At 43.7% G+C, this 21,956-nt stretch overlaps 1 protein-coding gene across 2 annotated transcripts in view; it reads right to left on the bottom strand.

The window, feature by feature from the left end:
* The window catches only part of SLAMF1 (signaling lymphocytic activation molecule family member 1), a 33,661-nt gene extending 12,892 nt beyond the window's left edge, over positions 1-20,769 (bottom strand). Inside the window, exons 1-3 of one of the 2 annotated variants that reach the window (XM_029226787.1) lie at positions 20,582-20,769; positions 12,372-12,713; positions 10,119-10,403 (exon numbers count right to left, since the gene is read on the bottom strand). In XM_029226787.1, the coding sequence (XP_029082620.1) occupies positions 10,119-10,403; positions 12,372-12,713; positions 20,582-20,657 (703 nt within the window). In that variant the 5' untranslated portion in view covers positions 20,658-20,769. The remainder of the gene's footprint in view (positions 1-10,118; positions 10,404-12,371; positions 12,714-20,581) is intronic. The other variant, XM_029226789.1, reaches the window with a different exon arrangement.
* Between the last annotated feature and the right edge of the window lie 1,187 nt (positions 20,770-21,956).

The following is a 21,956-nucleotide window of genomic DNA, read 5'->3' as shown; positions in this document are numbered from 1 at the left end:
AAGTCAACTTCTCTGCTCAGTTTCTCTGTTTTTAAATTTCTAATGTGTTCTGTATCCATTTTGGTAGAAAGAGCATGATGGCTGCATGTGCTGTCCCCATACTCCCACACCATTCTCATGAGACACTGGGAGGAAGGAGGATCTACTTATGTTTTTTTTTAAAATAAACATAATAGCGCTATTATTGTCCTTCCATGCAAATAACTGTATTGAACCCACTAGACCTGAACTGAAAGAAAGGCATGTAGTTTTACTCTGAATCAGTCCTGTGTTTAATATTAGCACTAGAGTACATCACCCAGGCTAAAAATCAGAGAGTCAATTTTCATTTTTTCTTCTTTGCTCCCTTTACCAAATCCTTCTGAACCAGGAGCAGCACTTTGGAAAACAGTGGACGAGACCTCTTACCCCAGTAAATAAGACGTTTAGCTCAATAAGATAATAACAGACAACTATTGAGCATTTACAATGGGCCAGGCATTTTTTTTTTTTAGTGTATCTTGTTTAGTAGTGTATTTAATCCTCACAAAAATCCTATGAGGTAGATACTCTTCTTACTCCCATTTTATGGATAAGGAAGCTGGCACAGAGATCCTCAAGAACTAGAGGTTGGTCTAGGAGTAGAAGCATGGCTGAATACTGAAGACAGACTTCTTGGAGAGTCAGGGAGACTTATGGGCTTGGGGTAAGATACACCAGGATAATTAACGGTGAGGGACAACCCGAAGCACCACTAGGGTTCTAAGTAATAGCATGTACCTTCTAAATACCAGGAGGTAACATTAATGTGTAAAGGTAACTCATAAGGATGGTTGTGGAATCAGCCTGCTTGTTGTTGAACTTATGATGGATTTGCTGGGAAGAAACTGAAAGGAAGAAATAGGTAGGGTACAAAGGGGTAGAGTGCTTGCAGACACAATTCAGATGTTTACAGGGTTAACCAAAGATACAGACTGAAGTCTCAACAAATTGATGAAAACGCACCCCACCAAGATCCAAGTGGGCCTTCAGCCTGACAGATAACCAGAGGTTGCCTCCTGGGTTTGAAGATATTCTCTTTTTCTTTCTAGGCTTTTCACACATCGTCATCCCAGGGAATCTCACTGAACTGGTTTTGTAAAGATCTTGATGAAAGAGTCTCTTCCCAGAATTAAACATGTTTTAACCCTGCCAGACACCAACTTCAGCAGTCATTTGACCCCTGATCAAAAAAGCTAGGGGGCAAGCAGAGAGCTGTAGTAAGACTCCTGGATTTATATAAAGAATGAAATATGAGCACAAAATCACTGCTGAGGCTAGAATTGCCCTGTGAGCAGCTGTACCCTGAGTAACCACTCTGAATGGCTTATGCTTGCTGAGAACTCACTTCACAGGTGTGTGTGTGTGCGTGTGTGTGTTTTGTCCAAGAAACAGCGAGAGACTGTTTATTCAGATTGATGTTGCCAACACCAGAAACCCATGGAGAACGCTTTCAGATCCTGAGATAAAGAAGCAGAGCCAGAAGCCTAAGTACCACCAGGTTTCATCAGCCCATGGAAGTGACCCAGGAAATAGTTATAGTAGCACTTAGTATTTCAAGACTGTTTCCTCTTTTTTCTTCCTTCATGTATTTTGAGACCTTCTAAAACAACGGTTAAGAACAAACACTGCAACTATTTAAGTCATTTTAAAAAATACTAGTTCTCTCAAATTTCATTCAGATAAAAATAAAGTAAAACCAACAAGGTGGTGCATCTAAAACTAGAAAATAGCAAAATAAATAAATACATAGATACATACATAAAATAAAATTAGGAAATAGCAGATGACATAAGTGCATCTGTAACACTTCTGCCAAGTGAGACTTTTTCCTGGTGCTGACAGCTCAGCTGCCCACCTACTCACATAAACTAAAAACGATGGGGACATATAACTGGCCCAGGGGACACAATGACACCAGCCCTCTCTTTCTTTTCAGGGTCTCAGGAGGATGAAAGCTATGTGTTCCACTTGTCCTATGACGTACATGACCAGCTTCGGCCAGTCCAGCCAGATCTGAGAGGCAACCTGGCCACAGTCCTGAAAGATATTTCAGAAGTCCAAGTTTTCTCCTAGTCTTTGGATACAAAGTAATATGAATCTACTGGAGGATTTAAGTTACAGGACCATAGGCTTTTGTAACCTTAAAGGAACTGTAGTGCTTATCTCACCCAGCTCACTAATTTTATGTTGAGGAAACTGAGACTCAGACAAGTGTACCTAGAGTCACAGAAGAAGGTGATGGTCGAGCCAGGTGACATAAGACCTACAGAATTTATAGTTTGTGTTTTAGCCTGTGGTGGTGAGGCCTCCACATGGAAAGCAGCAGAAGGCTGGGTTGCCTGGGAGACCTCGTGAGTCAAAGGCCCTCTGAGGTGCCAACTAGTCCCTTCACCATCTTCCATCCAACACCCGTGCATATGCTCGGTCCTCTATTCTCCCTCCCGCTGCACCTTCAGCGGTCCCCCTGCCGCCACTGCCGAGTCCTGACCCCCCAGGCCAATCTTACTTCCTCTGTGTGACTTTTCCTGACCATTCCAGCTCCCGTTCTTCCCTCCGCCTTGGACTCTGAAGCACCTTGGTTTATGTCCTACATCTTAGAATTATGTCTGCTGTGGAGACTATTCTCAGTGAGAGCATTTGGAGCCAGACAGATGGATTCAAATTCTGGGTCTAGCACTTGATAGCTCTGCGACCTCAGATAGGCTGCTCCTACTCTCTGGGGCCCCTGTTTCCTCATCTCCAAAATGAACATAAAAGTATTCAGTTCACAGAGTTGTTCTGATGAACCAATGAAATAATGTATGGAAAGTGCTCAGAGCAGTGCCTGCAATCCAGCATGTGGTGAATAAATGTCAACTCCACTTGCCTCAGTTCTCTAACCAGCTGCTGGGGTCTTGGAGGCCAGAGACCACCTCTTTACCTCTTTTGCAGCTCTCTTACTACTTGACACATAGAGGTCCTTGGTAAATTCTTGCTGGTTGATTATAAGGACAGGAGATAGGTTTGATCTCAAGTCCAGAGGGGTCCCTGAGCATCAGTAAAGGATGGATGCTTCAGTACCATCGTGTCATTTGCTTATGACTTAATTTCTCTATCTGTCTACCAGGTCCAACTATTTCTACACTTGGTGATCATCTTTTTGGTGCTCTTATTCAATTATGATATGTAAATGGAAACTAAATGTCAGAGACTCTAGGCTGTCAGGAATTTGGGTAAATATGGACAAAATGCTACTTTTACAGCTTGGTGGGGTCAGGCTGCCCATGATTCCTGTAATTTCTGGGAATAACTTCCTCGTGGTCCTCTGGGTTTTCTCTCCTGCAGCTCTACTTGTTCTAGTCTCAGCTGTCCTGGGTGCAAGGTACAGTGCCTTCATCAGTTTCTACAAAAAACAAAACAAAACCAAACCAAAAAACCTACACTAAGAGTTTTGTGGGTTCAAATCCTCTAGTGTAGATTTGAAAGGTCACAAGGAGCAGATTCCATCATGAACCAGGCAGCTTCCCACCCTCTGACAGGCTCAGACCCTCTCTTTCTCTTCCTGTATCTGCACAAGCAACATTTCCCCCCATTATAATACAGAACTATCTAACCTACAGCTGGATTCTTAGGGGGAGGGGTCTCACCTTCTGCAGTCTAGCATTTGTGAAGCTACTATCCTAAACAAACTCTGTTGCCTTCCAAAGAGGAATTCTAGTAGCAGTTTCCTTAATATGATCATGTTTTTCTAGCTAGTAGCTTCTGAGTCCTATCTAGATTGTAAACTCCTTGAAGGTAGATGCTGTACCTTATGCTTCATATGCATTACCCTTTCCACATGACACAGGGTAGGGCAGGAGGGCACTCAATATAACTGTGATGAACTAAGTTAATTTAGAGGCAGTAGAATGAAGCTTGGAGAATTCTGTCATGCCCCTTTTGTTGAGAATTATCAGAGCACTAAGTATGAGAAAGTCTGGGAAGGAATGCAGAGTCACCTTCTGAATGGCCCAAGGCAGGAGTAGAAGGGAACAAGCAATGACCTATTTGGCATGTGTTTTATTATAACAAAATGGAACCAGGAAGAAGGTGTGCAACTCTGCTCTCAGCACCATCTGTGCTCCTATTTCAAACCATCATTTCCTGTGGCAGAATCTCCAGCTCTCCTTCTTTTTGCTCAGTCATGTAGTGAGGCCCCTCAGGATGGCAATGCTCGAAAATCAGGCCAATATTGTTCTGGAGTCCACAGGTCCCATTCTTCGTCCACAAAAAAATGTTATCTTAACATTCTTAAACAGGAGGTTTGGGACTTTTTCTCCCCTGGAGCCTCTTAGAGGTAGCTGAGCAGGCTGGTTGAGAACTCCAGTACATTTTATGAAGAGTTCTTTGCACAAGTCTCCACCCCTGGTCTTCTATTAGATTGGCTGTGGTTTAAACCTGATAACTTGGCACATAGACATGCATCCAAGGAAAATGCTGAAGGGCCTTTTTTATCTCTGAAAGTCTGCTGCCACAGAAACACAAAAGCTCCTCTCTCTCAAGTTCCCAAACCTTTATTCTTTAAGGCAGGTAAAGAAGAAAATAAAAAGAATCTGAGAAACAAATGTAGCTCACCCCAGGAGTTACTGAGATGCTAACGTAACCGTCTGAGAGTGCCAGATCTCTTTCCTGCCTTTCATGTGGTTCTGTCAGAAAGGCCGCCTGCCTGGAGCACATCAACTTGAAGAGTCAACCATCTTCGAGAGACATCTTTTTGTTGGTGGAAGTTTCCTCTCAGAATTGTTAGTGGGGGAAGGGTGGTCCTAAACCATACCATACACTAATTTAAGATCTGGGACCATCGAGGTAAAAATTATTACAGAGTTCACAGCTTCCAGAAAAATCCCTTACAACTGCCTATCCTACCCAGCACTGTGTTGCAGGGGCTACTAGTTGTGCCTCCAGGGGCATTTTCATTCTCCCACGACAATGCAAGTCTTGTCCAGTCACATGGCTGCCCAACTAAGGATTACATTTCTCAGCATCCTGTGTAGCAGGTGTGGCCACGTGACAAGGCTCTGGTCCATGAGAAGTGTCCAGGTTCCATCCTTCCAAGATTGTTGCCATGCTTCCTGGATTGGGAGTACCAGGGAGAAGGACCTGCTCTGTGCATGGAACAGCTAGGTGACTCTGTAACAATGGGAGCTCCCTTTTGATGAAATGGCCTTGTTAGAAAGGGGGAGCCCCCAGAACATACTGGCAGGTGTCAGCTTTTCTTTCCTTCCACTGAGCTAACCCAGACTTGCTGAGCCAACTTTTTGCTAATCTGCAGAAAGGGGTCCTCTTTTCAAGATGAGCTTCCAGGGGTATTCCCTTTGAGTTGGGCTATTTAAGGTTTAGTATTACTCATTCTTGCACAGAGAGAACTATTTCAGAACATGGTCATGAAGGACGGCAGCATGTCACACACTGTCCAGTGCCGACCCACATCGACATGCGCTGCATGACCTAGGAGAATGCTTGGTAGCACCCTTGGAAATGGACTTTGCAGTAAAGAGGCATCATAACAATAGACATGAAGGTGTTTCTTGCTGTAAAACACTGAGATAACAGTTGGAATAAAGATTTGTATATGATGGAGAGCCTAGACAGTTGTTAGAAAGAAAAGATTTTGAGGAACAGGGAATTCCCTGGCAGTCCAGTTGTTAAGATTCCACGCTTCCACTGCAGGGGGCCCTAGTTCCATCCCTTGTTGGAGAACTAGGATCCCACAAGCCATGCAGTGTGGCCAAAAAATGAATGAATAAATAAATAAAATAAAAAGAGATTTACCTTTAAAAAGAAAGAAAAGATTTTGAGAAACGAATATGTTCTTTTGCTGTTCATTTTGAGTCCTGATGAGAAGCAGTGCTGACATCATGTCTCATTTGCTCTCATCACATCATTAACCACTTTGAGTTTTTCATTAATGAAAGTGAAAAATATCTTAAAATCACTGTCCTCATTATAGATGGTGAAGTGACCTCTAATAAACCCTCACACCCCACCACTTCAGCCCAAGGCTGGGTTTTCCCTTGAATGGAGTCTTTGTTAAACAAACAGCCACTGCTCTGGTTCAGGTCTCATCATCCCTTGATGGGTGACTGCAATAATGGGCCCGCCTCATAACTAGTTTCTCTTTCTTCTGCCTCTTCCCCACCCCAATCTATTCTCCACACCACTGAATTTTCTCTCTGAAATGCAAAGCTGATCGTGTTACTCCTCTACATAAAACTATCTATTAGTTCCCATCAGGATACTATAGGATAATACAGAACAAGACCCAGTTATATCTGCCTTTTCCTTTTCCTGGAATGTCTTTCTTTTATCTGCTTGGGTAATTCCTACTTGTTCTTCAAAACTTTGTTTATGTCACATCCTCTGTGATGCTCTTTCTGATTCCCTGAGACAGTGTCAATCATTCCCTCCTCTTGCTTAACTTGCACGTACTTCTGTTTTGCACCTGTTGCATTACCAGACCTGGGATAATTAGTTATTTTTAGAACTATTCCTTCCTTAAGGGCAAGGACTGTGTCTTTTTTTGTCTTTGTGTTCTCAGCACCTAACACAATGTTGGAACATAGTAGAACCTCAGTAAATGTTTTGTCTAACTAAGCACAGTATTTTAAAAATTAGTGACATTCATTTGCAAACACGAATCAATGAACTAACAAAACTCTGTTTTCCATATTTAGGCAACCTGGTTTACTGTGAACGGCATGCCACAAACTAGCTGTGTGATTTGTTTCTGACATGCTGTGGTTCCCCATCCCTGGAGGCAGGGGAGGGGATCTTTACTTGTGTTACGGGTTGAATGTGTTTCCCCCAAAATTCATATGTTGAAGTCCTTAGAATGTGACCTTATTTGGAGACTGGGTCTTTACAGAGGTAATCAAGTTAAAATGAGGACATTAGGGTGAACCCAAATTTAGTCTTACTGGTGTACTTATAAGAAGAAGAAATCTGGACACGCAAAGAGACACTACGGGTGAGATATACACATAGAGGGAAGACAACGTGAAGAGACATAAGGAGAAGACAGCTATCTCCAAGCCAAGGAGAGAGGCTTAGAACAGATCCTTCCCTCACAGCCCTCAGAAGGAACCAACCCTGCCGACACCTTACTTTTGGACTTCTAGCCTCCAGAACTGTGAGACAATAAATTTTGGTTATATAAGCCACTCAGTTTATGGAATCTTTTTACAACACCCCTAGCAAACTAATATACCTTGGTAGCGCTTTATTAGCATTTCTTATTCAGGTGCATACACACTGAATCATAGAATATTTACTCTGGAAAGAATGTCACTAGCTCACCATTTTCATCTCACATGTAATGAAACAGAGGCACAAGAAAGTGCAGTGGCTGCTGGGTATTTGTCTTAATGCCTGAGCTGAGGTCCTGACAGGGCTTTCCCATGGTGCCATGTTTCCGCTTCTTCTTTTCCTTCCCCATCTCACAAAAGCCTGCTCCATACCCAGTAAATCTGGTCACACTAGGGCATACTTGGTCCTCAAAGTGGCTTAGATGCGTAAGAGCAATTTTTTTTTTTTTTTTAGTTTTGGCTGCACTGCACGGCATGCGGGATCTTAGTTCCCTGATCAGGGATCGAACTCGCGCCTCCTGCAGTGGAAGTACAGAGTCTTAACCACTGGACCACCAGGGAAGTACCTTTACATGTTTCTTTCTTTTTGAAAAAAATTAATTTATTAATTTATTTATTTTTGACTGCGTTGGGTCTTCGTTGCTATGCGCAGGTTTTCTCTAGTTGTGGCGAGCGGGGGCTACTCTTTGTTGCGGTGCGCGGGCTTCTCATTGCGGTGACTTCTCTTGTTGCGGAGCACGGGCTCTAGGCACGTGGGTTTCAGTAGTTGTGGCGCATGGGCTTAGTTGCTCCGCAGCATGTGGGATCTTCCCAGACCAGGGCTTGAACCCGTGTCACCTGCCTGTTAGCAGGCAGATTCTTAACCACTGCGCCACCAGGGAGTCCCTATATGTTTCTTAAGAATGTCCTGAGCTAAGTGCCCCTAGGCGAAGCTTTATGGCCAAGACTTTGGAAAACATTGATTAAATTCTCATTAAACTATATTGAGGAGCATGAAGAGAATTATTCCTCTTTTCTGAGGCGGGTCAGGGTAAAACATTTGGTGCCCTGTCTTTACTCTAAGAGGGTTGCTATGACCAGAGAAGGCTGTGCAGGGGTAAGGGCTACTACTTCTTCAGCCCTGAGGGAAATACACACATTTTTATTATGATTTATAAGGCATTTAAAAAGTGTATTATCTGTTCCACTAGTACCTATGAGGATCTCAGAATCAGACAGCTCAGCTCTGCCCCTTGCACTGTGTGTGACCTTTCCATATCTTTGTTTCCTCATCTGTAAGGTGGGGATACTAATACTATTTGGTTGCTGGGAGGATTAAATGAGATGCCACATACTGACACATAGTAAACAATTAAGACCTTTCAGCTGTTAGTATTTTAGATGAAGAATCTAAGTCTTAGACAGGTTAAGTGGCTTATCCTTGTGAGTAAAAAGGGTAATATTGGATCTAGGACAACTGGGGCCACATTCTTTAAACTCTGCACTCATGCAAGACTGCTTTCTTGATCCCACCGGCACATTCTGAATAGCTGTGGGCAGAGAGAGAGGTCTGAACTGGGGGAGGAGCCTGTGAATGTGGCTTGTGTGCAAGGTGGGCAAGCAGACAGACACACTGAGTGGGTGGACAGGTGGCCAACTCTGCCATGAATGGCTGGGGGAGGAAACAGGCAGTTGGTTAGGCTCACCAACGAGCTCTCAGATGAAGAGACCAGGTAGATTTTCCCAGCAGTCCCTCTGGAATACCTCAGGGGAGTCGCTGACTGGACGTGCTATGCTGAAGGGCATGACCTGGCTGCATTCCCCTGTCCCTGGATCCTTGGTCATCTGGAAAAGCCCTCCACATATACACCAAGTCTACTGTGGGCAGGAGTCCCCTTGGAATGACTCTTGTTTCCCCCCAGCAATTCTTCCCTCTGGTTGCAGAGGGAAGAATGTCAGAGCACAGGTAATACCTTGCAGGGCCAGCACCCTGGTTCTTCTGTCCCTGAGCCTACCTGAGGCATGGACACAAGATCGATTAATGAAAAGGCTCAGTGGTCTATCCTGTTTCCAATCTCAAGTGGTTAGTTGAGCTTACTTAATCAGCCCTTCGTTCCTTTTGATAACAGAATGACGATGCTTTATCTTTCCAGAGAAAGATCAGTCAGAAGATCTAGGTTTAGGTGCTGACTCTACCATCTATATGCTGAAGAAACTTGAGGAGGGTACTTACATGCTATGAGCTTAAACTTCCTAATTTGTGAAATGAAGATGATGACAACATTTATCTGATAAGACCATTGTGAGGATCAAAGGAGATCATACAGTTGAAAGCGCTTTGCCAATAATAAAGTGCTCTATGACTTATCATTTTCCCAGACTTCACAGTCTAGGTCTTAGTCAGAGAACTGACTACCCTGGCCCTCTGACCTGCTATGGGATTCACAGTACATTTCATGAAATGTGGCCCTTTATTACATCCTGCTTTTCATTATTGAGCACATGTTTCATGTCTTATCTTTATAACATGTTGACGGAGAGCAGCATGTTATATCTATTCCCAATTTTCTACAGCATAGGTGATTGATAAATTGATAAATAGATAAATAGATTGATAAATTCTTATTGATGGTGTAGAACCATCCCACCATTGGTAGAGCATGGACTTGGGAGTCAGGACCTGCCACCTGCACTCCCTCACCCGGCCAGCCTTTCAGGTTGGTGCCACGGCAGGAGGGGAGAGGAAGGATCATAACTTGAGACCTGGGCTCCGGGTCTGGCTCCATCGTTTCTCATTGGTTTCTTCAACTCTGAACTGAGCATAATGCCACCCTGGTCATTATGAACAGTAACCACTCACTGAATGCACATGGGAGGCTTTTACAAACTATAGAGAAAATATAAAGTGTTGTTCCCAAGGTGAAGACCATGGCTATGGAAGAAGAGCAATTGGTCCAGGTGGGGACTGAGCCCGTATCGTTAATGTGGCACACTAGCCACCACAAGGGCACTCACCTGAGGAACCGAGGCTGCATCTGGACCACGGGATGAAGGCCTGAGAGCCATTGCTGATGGGGTTGCTCACGGTGCAGATGTAGATGTTGTTGGCATCCTGAGGGCCAAGGGTGAGATACAGGAGCTGGGAGTTCTTGGTGGGGCTCAGCAGGGCGCCGCCCGCCTCCTCACTCCAGTTGTAAGCTACATGGTCTCCCTTCTCCACCATGCAGGCCAGCATCAGGCTACAGTTCCCGTTCTCCTGGCTGGAGTTCAACACCTTAATTTCCGGAGTGGAGACCTGCTCTGTCAGGAGGAGGAGGAAGGCAGCCATCACTGAAATGAATCCTCTGGAATGCTGACTTAACCTTCTTGTTAGAAGAAAATGCAACCTAATGGCATCTTTCCCCCCACCCCGCCGTGGATCTGTAGTGTGATTTATTTCTGTGGGGACCTACCGCTTCGCACCATCCCTCTCTCATATGCCCCTCCCCCATACTTCTTTCCAGGATCACCTTGGGATAAAATAGAGAAGAAAAAATTGTCTTTTAGTTCCCCCCAACCAGTACTGTTAGGGCTCCCCTTGCCTTTCTGTTGTTCCTCATCTAGGTTGCTCTTCTGTATTCTACCCGTGGAGTTTGCTGTCAGCTAACTCCCCTATGGGTTTTAACTGTCCTTGGCTAAATTATTACCTTCCAGATCGAAAAGAATGACTTTTTACTGGTGAGATTTCATCTATACTCTGTATGTGTGTGTGTGTGTGTGTGTGTGTGTGTGTGTGTGTGTGTTATAGCAAGTGCTTTACGGTGTCTGAAATTGGGATAGCCACAGGCCTCACCAACTTATCTCACTCTAATGCTGTGAAATAGACAAAGTAAAAGGGAAAGCCTTATTTATTCAGTACATACTATAGGACAAGCATAACGCTAGAATTTCACATTTGTAATATTTTTTAATCTTTTCAACAACTTTCTCAACAATTATGAACCTAGTTATAATTATTCCCATTTTATAAATGAGGAAACTGAGACCCAGAGAGGTGGAGTGTCTTACATAATGCCACTCAGCTTCTAACAGCCAAACTGAGATCTGAAACTACGTCTTTCTGACTCCAAGATCCAGTCTCTTTCTTTGACTTGAGAAGAACACCATGGTTGCAGGAACCATATTTTCTAAGGTAAGAATTTGATCATAAAAGACAAGATGTGACAAAGGCAGTGAACTGTTCTAGAAAATGCATATGTAATCTTTGTGCTCATGGCAGCCTTGCCCCGGGAACACTATTGGAATGATCAGGACACCCTGATACCTGGTGGAGGGCTGTGGGAATTCTGCATACACTGTTTGGAGGGAAGGGAATGCTAGGGGCAGGGGAAGGGCAGGGAGGGTATTTCTGTCTCTCTTGTCGGTACCTGAGGATTTTAAAGAAATGTTGGCTGTTTGGGGCTCCTGTCCCATCCTCAGAGATAAGAAACTCACTGTTGAAGAAGCAGGGTAGCCCGCATGGCTGCCAGGATCCCTGGGAATTCAAGGGAGCCTTGGGACTTAAGAGACAAACTCTGGGTGTGTTCAAGAGGGGCTGGCAGTTAAAGCGGCTCAAAAATGCACTGGCCTTAGATTTAGGTGGACCTACGTTCTAGTTTAAGTTCTGCAACTCAGCAATTTTATAATCAGAGCATTTGTTTAAATGAGAAAAATATGCCTCTTCCACCAGGTAGATGCAATCCTCTGTCAGGATGCGGGGCTTGGTGAGTGATGTGTGGGCTGAATTTCAGCCCTCCTTCTCCCAGGACTCCTAGTGCAGCGAACCCACCTACGCAGATGTGAGTAGGAACGTGCAAACCACTTATCTCTAGATTTCAGTGTCCTCATCTATGAAAGCGAGATTGAGCTTGATCAGTGGTATTCAAAATTTTTTTAAATTAAAAAAACACCTTTTTTCAAATAAAATCTTATTTGTAAATTGAGACTCTTGGGGCTCCAGGCCCTCTTGTCAACAGGCAGAGGGGCTGTAGGCAAGAGGGCCTGGAGCCCCAAGAAAATGGGGTTAAAGGTAACTTGTGCTAATCAGCTATCACTAACGTGCAATTTGGACGAAAAAAAGATTTGTGAACTTCTAAAACTTCTTCCTGAAGGACGGTTTGCCCCTGGACTGAGATGTCTTTCAAGTTGCTTCCAACTCTGAATACCCTTTGCTTTTGAGAGAGGCCTAAATTCTTAGGCAAGGAACTATCTCATCCCTCCAGTGGGGACTGGGGAAGCCACCGTCATTACCATAGAGCTTCAGCTGCAGGCAAAATTGCTGGACTGAAATGTTTTCCTCCAGGCTCATAAAGTACCAGCCCTCATCCTCCTTCCTGCTTTTCAGGATCCTCAGGCTCAGGTTTTCTGGATGAAACTCATAGCCATTCTCCAGATGGCGTGGAGAGTCACCTTTCCGCAGATCCAGAGACACTATTTTCTTCTTGATGGTGTCTCCGGGTGATTCTGCCATTGTGACAAGGATGTGAATACTCTTATTCATGCTCTTACTTATCCCGTCAGATGTCAGGGGCAGCAGCACACTGCTTCCCAGCCGCCCAAGGATCATCACTGGGCAATTCGTTGAGCCCTCACCTGCAGGAGGAAGGAGAACGAAGTCCCTTATTATGGAAGCCTTTGAGACTCACATCCTGTCTGTGGATCAGGAATAATAGACTGGATGATCTCCCTCTTCCTCTTGGCCAGTCCCTGGGGTTGCCAGGTCCTTAGTAGTTTATAAGGACTGTCATGAGGATCCCACTATATTCTCAGTATTTCCCACTATATTCTCAGTATTCAAAAATTGCAGTGGAAATCTTAAAATCACTTATGATAGAGCTGTATAGACTAATTAGGACTCTGGGTTTCTTTGATCTAGGAGGGAATTCTATCAACTCAGATTTATAGTTAAGGCACCTAAGGCATAGAGAAGTTAAATGACTTGCCTAAAGTCATATAACTAGTAACTGGATTAATTCCTCAGCCAGACTTCCCATCACCATTGTATATATAGCATGAAGAATGGGGAGTAACTGAAACTAATTCTGAGCTTGTGAGCCCAAGAGACCAAGGTTAAGAAGCATCATTTCAGATGAGGAGGAAAGAGAAAAGTCTGAGGGATGTGGAGTCCAGGAGGAGATGAGCCTCATATTCAAACTGTGGAATCCTAACTCCCCAAAAAGCTAAGATATTTAACAATGTCAAGGGTGAGAAATTATTTTACTTCTCTTTTTCAAAAAAGCTGAGGCAACAACAACCAAAAAAAAAAACAAAAACCCACAACCTCAGTTGATGACCCTGCTTCTCATTTCACTGAAAAAGGAGAAGAAACAAAAGAGGACTTCCATTTGTTTCTACCACCAAGTCAACCTACCTACTTGGATGGATGGTCTCTGCTCCCAGATAAGGCTAACCTCTTCCTTCACGGAGCACTCACTCACTTCAAGGCTTTGCTTCTGCAACTTCCCCCACCCCTTGTGTCATCAACTTTGTTATTGTTGTGGTATGTTGTGGGTTATTTTTACTAACACACAACATACCAACATGTAATTTCCCTCATCTTAAAAACCCCTCCCCTGGTGCCAGGTCCATCCCCAGACACCTCCCCATTTCTCTGTTTTCTTTTATCCCAAAGTCCCTTAATATGTGTTTATACCTTCTGTCCCCATTTCCTGACTTATTTTTCCTTGTACCCACTCCAGACAGGCCTTCTCCTTACTACTCATTGGAACCACTCTTGTCAAGGTCACCGTATATTCCATGATACTAAGTCACTTCTCCATCTTCATCCTTGCTTTCTCATCTTGCTTTCACTTGGCATTGTTCACATTCCCCCTTTGAAACACTGCCTTCATTTAGCCTGGGGAACAACACACTCTCCTGGTTTTCTTCCTATTTCACTGGCTGCCCTTTCTCAGTCTCCTTGCCTGAAACTTTCTGCTCTTAAAGACTGGAGCATCCCAGGACTCAGTACTCAGGCCTCTTCTCTTTCTCAGTCACACTCATCTAGTCGCATAGTTTTACATGTTTCTGGAATGCTTACAGAGATATATCTCTTACCCAAACCCTTCACAGTACTGCAAATTGCCTACACTGATTGGTATTGGTATTTGGAGGTCTAAAGGGCATCTCAAACTTAGCAAATGAACTCTTGATTCTATAGCCCCTTCTGCAAACAACATTACAATTCCTAGGCCAAAACACTGGTATCATCTTTGACTCCTTTCTTCCTCTGATACTCCACATTCAATCTATCAGCAATCCTGTTGACTCTGCCCTAAAAATATATCTGGCATCTCAGGACTTTCAACAACCATCATCACCAGCCTGGCCCTGCCATTGTCTTCCAACTAATCTCCCTGCATCCATGCAATGGACAGTGTAACCTTTTAAAACTATATCAGATTTTGTCTCTCTCCTGCTTTTAATCTTCCAGGGCTTTCTAAGCACCCATAGAATAAAATCCATAGTCCCTGTTATTGCTTCAAAGACTGAATAACCCAATCCCTGGTACCTCTCCAACTCCTTCTTCTGTCCTCACTGCACTATGGCCACACTGGCTCCGGCTGGTCTGTAACTCATCCAGAACATTCTCATCTCAGAGCTTTTGCATTTGCTGTTCTCTCTCTCTCTTTCTGGCAATCTCTTCCCGTACATATCTGAAGAGCTCATTCCCTCATTTTATTTTAGATTTCTGCTCAAAAAATCATCTTCTCTGAGAGACCTGCTCTGACTACCCTACCTAACCTATCCTATCCCTTCTTGTTGTGCTTATCACTGTCTGACGTTATACTGTATATATTATTCATTTTATTTTTTAACACTAGAATGCCAACTTCTCAAGAGGAAGAATTTGATCTTGTTCACTGTTTTGTCCCTAGGACTCACAATTGTGGTTGGCACATAGTAGGCTTTAAATAAATATCTGTTCAATTTATGAATGCTGAAAGCCATGCTACCTGACTAAAACCTCTCTTATTTAGCTCTGCCCAATATGTGACTGAACTTAATAATTGAACTTAACCATAAGCTAATGTTTGTAAAAGAAGGAGCCCATGAGTCAGAGAGAGCACAAATTGTTCTAGTTGATAAGAAAGTCAGAAGAGTACAATAAAACTGTCTGCCTGAGTAGCGCAGCCATCTAGAAAAGACACAATAACTCGTGGTTAAGATGGATGTTGGAAATTTGGGCAAACTGATTCAGATGTTCTTGATACCAACATGCTCTGAGATCCTGTAAAGGGCCCAGCTGATATCAGACTAGAGATTCAGAGGTTGGGAAAAAAGAAAAATCAGGATTTGAGTGGTGGACACATTTTTTTTCTTTTTCCATGCCATGTAGCTTGCAGGATCTTAGTCCCCCAAACAGGTATTGAACTCTGGGCCCCGGTAATGAAAGCCCCGAGTTCTAACCACTGGACTGCCAGAGAATTCCTGACACTTATAATTATTAAGGAATAGTGAGAAAGACAATTAGGCATTTGCTCTTTTACCTATTGCCAATACATCAACTCTTGAAACAGAGTGCTCTCCCTTGTTGCTCAATTGATTCAATAAGGCCTGCTGTTCATGGTGCTGGTGTTGCTGTTTTTATAAAGATAAACTGCAGGGCATGTTGGAATTCCTTCCAGCCACACTTATGGATGCCTGACTGCCCAGATAATGTGGTAGGTACAGTACCCAAGAGAGTAACCTCTTGAATCCTGAACTTAAACTTCTACCAATAAAGGGATGACAGAAAACTAGAACCATCCATGCAAGGAGAAACATCATGTGGTACATAGGCCCCCTGAAATTGTGTACAAAAGCGGAATAAATAAGCATATGTACATTTTTCTGGGAGCATAGCCATAAATGTCATCTCTCAAAGGAGTCTGGGCTTCAAATCAAGGTTGAGAATTGCCATCATACTGTTGATTTTTTTGGATCAGTTTTAATATAGAGAAAAAAGAAATGGAAATTATACCCATTTATAGACCATAAGTCTCCACCCTGCCATGTCTCCTGTGTGCCCCTTCTGTCCCTGTAACTCAACAAACTCTTTACACCATGGCTGTTTTCAGAACTTGGAATTGGAAGGGAGTCGGGGGAAGAGGAAATAAAGGATGGGGCAGAAAGTAGTCAAAAAAAAAAAAATCAAAGAAAAAAATTTTTGAAAAAAGAAAAGAAGAGGGTAAAGAGGGAAAGAAAGAGAGGGCAGATGAGAAGAAAAGGCTGAGTGGTTTAGGCAGACTCAGTCATGGGGAGTGGAATCAAAACTTCATCAGGAAGAGACCCTCACACGTTACAACCCACATAAAGAATGATGCTGTAACGACTAAGCGTGTCCGTGGTCAGGTCTGCAGGGGGTACGTGAACTCATTGTCACCTAAGCAAGAGTGGAAAAGTAAGTGGGGACTTTAAAGTGGTTCATAAAACACTTCAAGTAGAGTCCCAGCTCCTGAAACATCCTACTGCTTGATGAGTGTTTTCCAGCAAGTCTGTGATTCAGTCAGCCCCTGGTTACTAAGAGAGTCTGGAGGAAACATTTGTAGCTGTTAACACCAACTCACTTTCCTTCCAGGGCAATTCTACTTAGAAAGTAGAGTGATTCACATGGGCCCGTGGATATTTTCCTGAAATCAGTAGCATTTAGCCAAACTTTTCACAAAATGGAATTCTACCTAATGATAACATTTTTTTTGGCCCAGCCCTGTTACTGGGCATCTTGCTACAACATTTCTTTCAGGTAGGACTCAGAGCCTTCACAGTTCTTATGGGAAATCTAGGCTTACAAAGAAAAGATAATGTGTCTTTAATAAGTCTCATTTTTAAAGAGAAGTCCTACCAGCTGTCCTCCTAGTCCCATTCCTTGACGCTGCTGGGTCTTTCTATCTTAGAATATTTGCACTCACTGTTCCCCAGCCTGAAAGCCTGTCACTGCTCTTTATTTGCCAGGTTAACTCCTTCTGTCCTTCAGGCCTCTGCCCTTGACCCTCGGCTTAGATTCGGTTTCTCTGCCATATGCTTCCAGTTCACTTTGCGTCTCTCCTTTCATATCACTCAACACATTTTTAACTCTCGTTCAATGCTTGTCATCCTTATTCAGTTATAAGTTTCCAAGAGTAGGGACTGTGTCTGTTTTGTTCACTGCTGTAATCTTAATACCCACCTGGGACATGGTAGGAACTCAATAAATCCTTTTTGCCCGAGAGAATGAAAAAACTGAATGAGATGAATGAATGAATGAACAAATGACAAAGCAGAGTCTAATTTCTTCTCTCTCCAAAATCTGAATGTACTCTCCTTTATCTTTATAACATCCATAAGAGTTGTTTATGTAGGGAGATGAAGGGGACCCTTATCCCTATTTGCCAGGTGAGGAGCTAGAAGTGCCTTAGCTATGAAACCTCTGTTTCAGGTGCAGCAGGCCACTTACAGTTCCCCCTGAAAAGTCACAGCACTTTACCTCTGCATCTGTGCCTTCATCTAGAGTACTCTTTTCAAATTATATAAAAATCCAACCTACCTGATGTATACATTAAAAAGGACATGCAAGAAACTGGTAACAGTAGGGAGGGGTATAGAAGGGAGATTTGTCTCAATTCTGTACCCTTTTACACTGTTGAAGTTTTATAGACATACATGTGATACTCTTCCAATAAACAAACTAGTTAACAAAAAATTAAATGAAAGCTACATGATGAAAGATGTTTCTATCCACTTTTCAAATTCCATATCAAATACCTCCATATGCCTTGCACTTCCTTCTTTGGTTTTGTCAACCTCTCTCACCTTTTGAAAATTCCTATACTTCATTTCAGTTCAATTAAAATCAACTCATATCCTTCAATTATAGACAGCATATTCTAATTTTTACCATGGGACCTGGAAACAAATTTTAGGATTCTCCTCCTCCCTAAACATAAGCTTATCTAGTTTCATTCATTCAGGCCTCGGGAGTCAGGCTGGGTGATTAAAGAGAAATTGCTAACTGCTCAGTGACTCTTTTTCCTCTTTTATAAAATCATAATGTAACAATAACTACACATATCTCATAGGGTTGGTATGATAATTAAATGAATAACAGACACAAAGCACTTACAACAGTGCTTGGTATACAGCAAGGATGCTGTACATACTATTATTATTCATTCAACAAACATTCATGGAAGGGCTCTCACAGATACTGTGTCAAGTGCTAGGCAGAGGCTGTGGTTGTTCATTTTACTTCCCCCACACCTCACATAGTGCTAGCCACATCGTGTGTCCTTAGTAGACCGTTGCTGAATGGCATTGTTCAAAGGCAATCTATGGATAAAACCAAATAGCATTGAGGTTCTGATTTCCAGTCCAACACTGGAGACAGTGAAGGTAGTGGCATTATATCACAGTATTAAAGCTTTTGAGAGATGGAAGTGCCTAGATCTGCATCTTGGGGTACAATGGGCCAGTGAACAACAAGGTTGGGCCAAATCTAGGATGCCCCCACTTGTCCCTCACCTCTCCCCTCATGTGTGTGAAGGATGTGAGGAGGACCTGAATGAAGGAATAAAAAATCCCACTGGGGTAGATTCATCAGTTGTAAGAGATGCACCACTCTGGTGGGGGATGTTGTTAATGGGGGGGGCTGTGCATGTGTGGAGGTAGTTGGAAATCTCTGTACCTTCTGCTCACTTTTGCTGTGAACCCAAAACAGCTCTAAAAAACTGAAGTCTATTAAAAAATGTATCATTGGGGGAAATGGAAAATTCACTTTACTTGGGGGAGGGACATGTGGACTTCTTGATTTTTATAGTTTTGACTGGGAATTGGAAGCCGAGCTGAGTAGAGATGGGAAAGGGAGTAGGTACTGATTTTACAAGAATGGGGCTTCTTGGTTGGGTGAATCTGTCATGAATGACCTGTCCCATTTGCAAAGCATTTCCTTCTGGGTTTTATTGGGGTTTCACAAAAGGGTGCATATTTTAAAATAAAAACACTAAAATTTTTGTACATATTTCAGAGAAGACAAAGGCAAGGAAGGGAGACACTACTGATTGGGTAGCCATGCCTGTGGGGCTGGGCTGTTTCTCACTGACCAGTGACCTCCAAAGCTTTCCGTGCAGCAGCTGTCAGCAGAACCTGAAATGCCAGGGCCAGACTGGCCAGGAGGCAAGCCAGCACAGAGATAGAAAAGTCCAGCTCACTGTTCAAACCCATCACGCCTGATAGTCACTAAGAAGAATTCCAAAAATGGTGGAGTCACAAATGGGGTGCACCCAGGAAAGTTTGACTCTCCCTGTGATGGCTTAAAGTGGTTTCGTTTGGCTTTCTGAGCCCTCAGTTCAATTATTGCTCTCTGAGACCTTGGGTAGCAAGAGCCATGGGTCTGCCTGATTCTGAGGAAAAGTGGGGCCAAGGAAGGCCTATTCATCTGGGAATCTGACAAAAGACAGATCCCAAGTGCAGCCCCTCTGACAATCCTAGCATATCTCTGGGCTTCTCCTGGAAAAGTCCATAATGGATTTGTGGTCTTGAAAACCCCAAGAACAGAACATCCGGAGCCTCAGGACGTCCCCCCTTCCTTAATGCCGCTTCTACTCCAGACTGCTTCCCACAGTCCCAAGGCATTTAAGCAGAAAGGAGATTCTCACCCACTCCACAGTGAGCCCAAAGTCTGCCCCTTGCTTGGCTTTTTCTTTCTCAAACACCTTTTCTCATAGCTCAGCTATTACTAAACAGAGAATACCAGCAAACCAGAAAGACAGGAGTAGAGCCCAGCTCCAAACACTTTGTCTTGTGTCTGGCCCTACACTGGAGCTGCCCTGACCCTGAGCATTTCTGATTTGCATTTCTCACTTACTGTAATCAGCCCTGGGCTCCAAAAATCCTGGCCTCTCCCCCTCTTGCTGCCTTGGAGCCTTCTCTTCCAGGAAAGTAGCCACCATTATGACAACACTGTGGCCACTATCTGTTCTCAACCAGTGCCTGGTGTTTTCACTTCTACCCTCTCTTCGCACTACAGCCTTTTCATGTAGGTGGATCATGTTTTTCGTTTGTCTGCTTGCATGTGTGAGGATCCCCATCCAGGACAGGGTTGTAGGAGTAATATTCTCCCAGAGCTCCATCCCTACAGCTCATTCCCTTAGCCTGGGTCTTTGCCAGAAGGATACTCATGCAAAACCAACCACTCAGCCAGGACTTTGACTGGAGCCTCTCACCCAGAGAGGCTGGTCTAGAATGTGACCAGTGCCTTTGGCTTAGAGCTCCTGGTTTCCTTGGAAACTAGGACTGGTGGGGCTTAGCCTCAGAAGCCAGGACCCCAGTAACTCACAATGTTCCTTCCTCTTTAAAAGAGGCAGGAAGAACTCAGAGTCAGTCTCTGAGGAAGAGGCAGCCGAAAAACAACCCGCCACCCCTGCATCTTCTCTCCATCCATGGGCTACAGCTGATTCCTGGCAGGTAATCATGGGACCCAAGCCCTCAGACAGATGAGCACTCACCTGTTCTGCAGCTCAGCTCAAAAGCTAGGGAGAGAAACAGCAGGACGTTCAAGGAGAGGAGCCCCTTGGGATCCATCAGCCAGTGAGGAGAGGGAAGGGAGCCCGGTGAGGAGCCCGGCAGCTGCTCGCAGACGCCACGACAGAGTGAGCTCTTTGTCGGGCCAGTGCTGCCTCTACTTTCTAGTTTATGCATCAGGAACCAGTAGGCTTCCTGTCTCACTGGGACTTTTTCTGCCTGTGCCTCGAGGATTGCTCATCTCCTTTCAGGCTTTAAGTCACTCTGCTGTTCCCAAGAAGTCAAAATCAGGTGCTTAGACTGCAAGAGCCGAGAAGGGAGCTGTGTAATCACCCAAGGCTGTGGTCAAACCCCAGCCTTGGGCAGAAATGTGCTCCCCACTCCCTTTCTTAGCTGTCTTCTGGAAAGGGATGTTAAGACTCTCTGGGCGGTTCTGTCTGGTAACTCTTATTATACAAAGAAAAAGATGTAGTCATGTCAGGCCACCCCAAATTTGGATGTGTTAGTTCAAAGTTGAACTTGGATGACTGACCTTTAATGAGCTGATGGACCTTTTACTTCTGATTTGTTCCATAATTTCAGAGAACACCTCTCCATGCAGTCAGGTCCTGGTGCCAAAGTCACAGAGAGATGGGGGTGGGCAAGGGTGGGTCAGCTGGCAGAAACCCAGTTTCCCTGCTGGGTATATTGTGGTAGAATTTAGTGAGCCCTGTGCTGTGTTTGGAGGGGCTGCCTTATTTTAGAATTTGTAACTAATTTTTTGTTGAGGAGAAGGGACTAGAGTTGACAGAAGAGAGATCTTGTGCTTTTCCATAAGTTAAGCTATAAATATGAAACATGGGAAAGATGCTATTATTGGCTCACAAGGAAACTGAAAGTCCATTTTAACAGGTCAAAAGCACTTTCCAATGGGCCTCCCTAAGAGGACAAGGGTAATAAGAACTGGTGATATATGCGAAAGAGCTCTTTATTCTCATCACCCCCCACACACACACTCAAACACCTGACACCCAACTACCCTCCCCACAGCACTACCCAGCGGTGTGCTGGAGCCAGCACCTACCAACTCATGAGAGCCAATTGTTAAATTTTCAGAAACCTTATGAGCTGGTTATTGATAAATATTACATTATTAAAAATTGAGTTATATAAACTTACAATTAAATAAATTATATCAAAAACTAAGGGAATAAAAACTCATTACTTCTTAATTATTTTACATTTTACTATTCTCTATGCTCTTGAGAACATTTACATCTATTGTATCTCTGTGGTGGAAATAAGATATCAGGTCACTGTGAAATGCACAAAAAATTGAGGAAATATTTTCTAGCACTTAAAAACTGTCATCTTATTCAG

Source organism: Monodon monoceros, unplaced genomic scaffold (genome assembly GCF_005190385.1).
Source record: "Monodon monoceros isolate NGI ecotype Baffin Bay Population unplaced genomic scaffold, NGI_Narwhal_1 Super_Scaffold_18, whole genome shotgun sequence".
Lineage (NCBI taxonomy): Eukaryota > Metazoa > Chordata > Mammalia > Artiodactyla > Monodontidae > Monodon > Monodon monoceros.
Note: the sequence above shows the minus strand (reverse complement) of the source record. Positions and strands in the feature narration are given on the sequence as shown.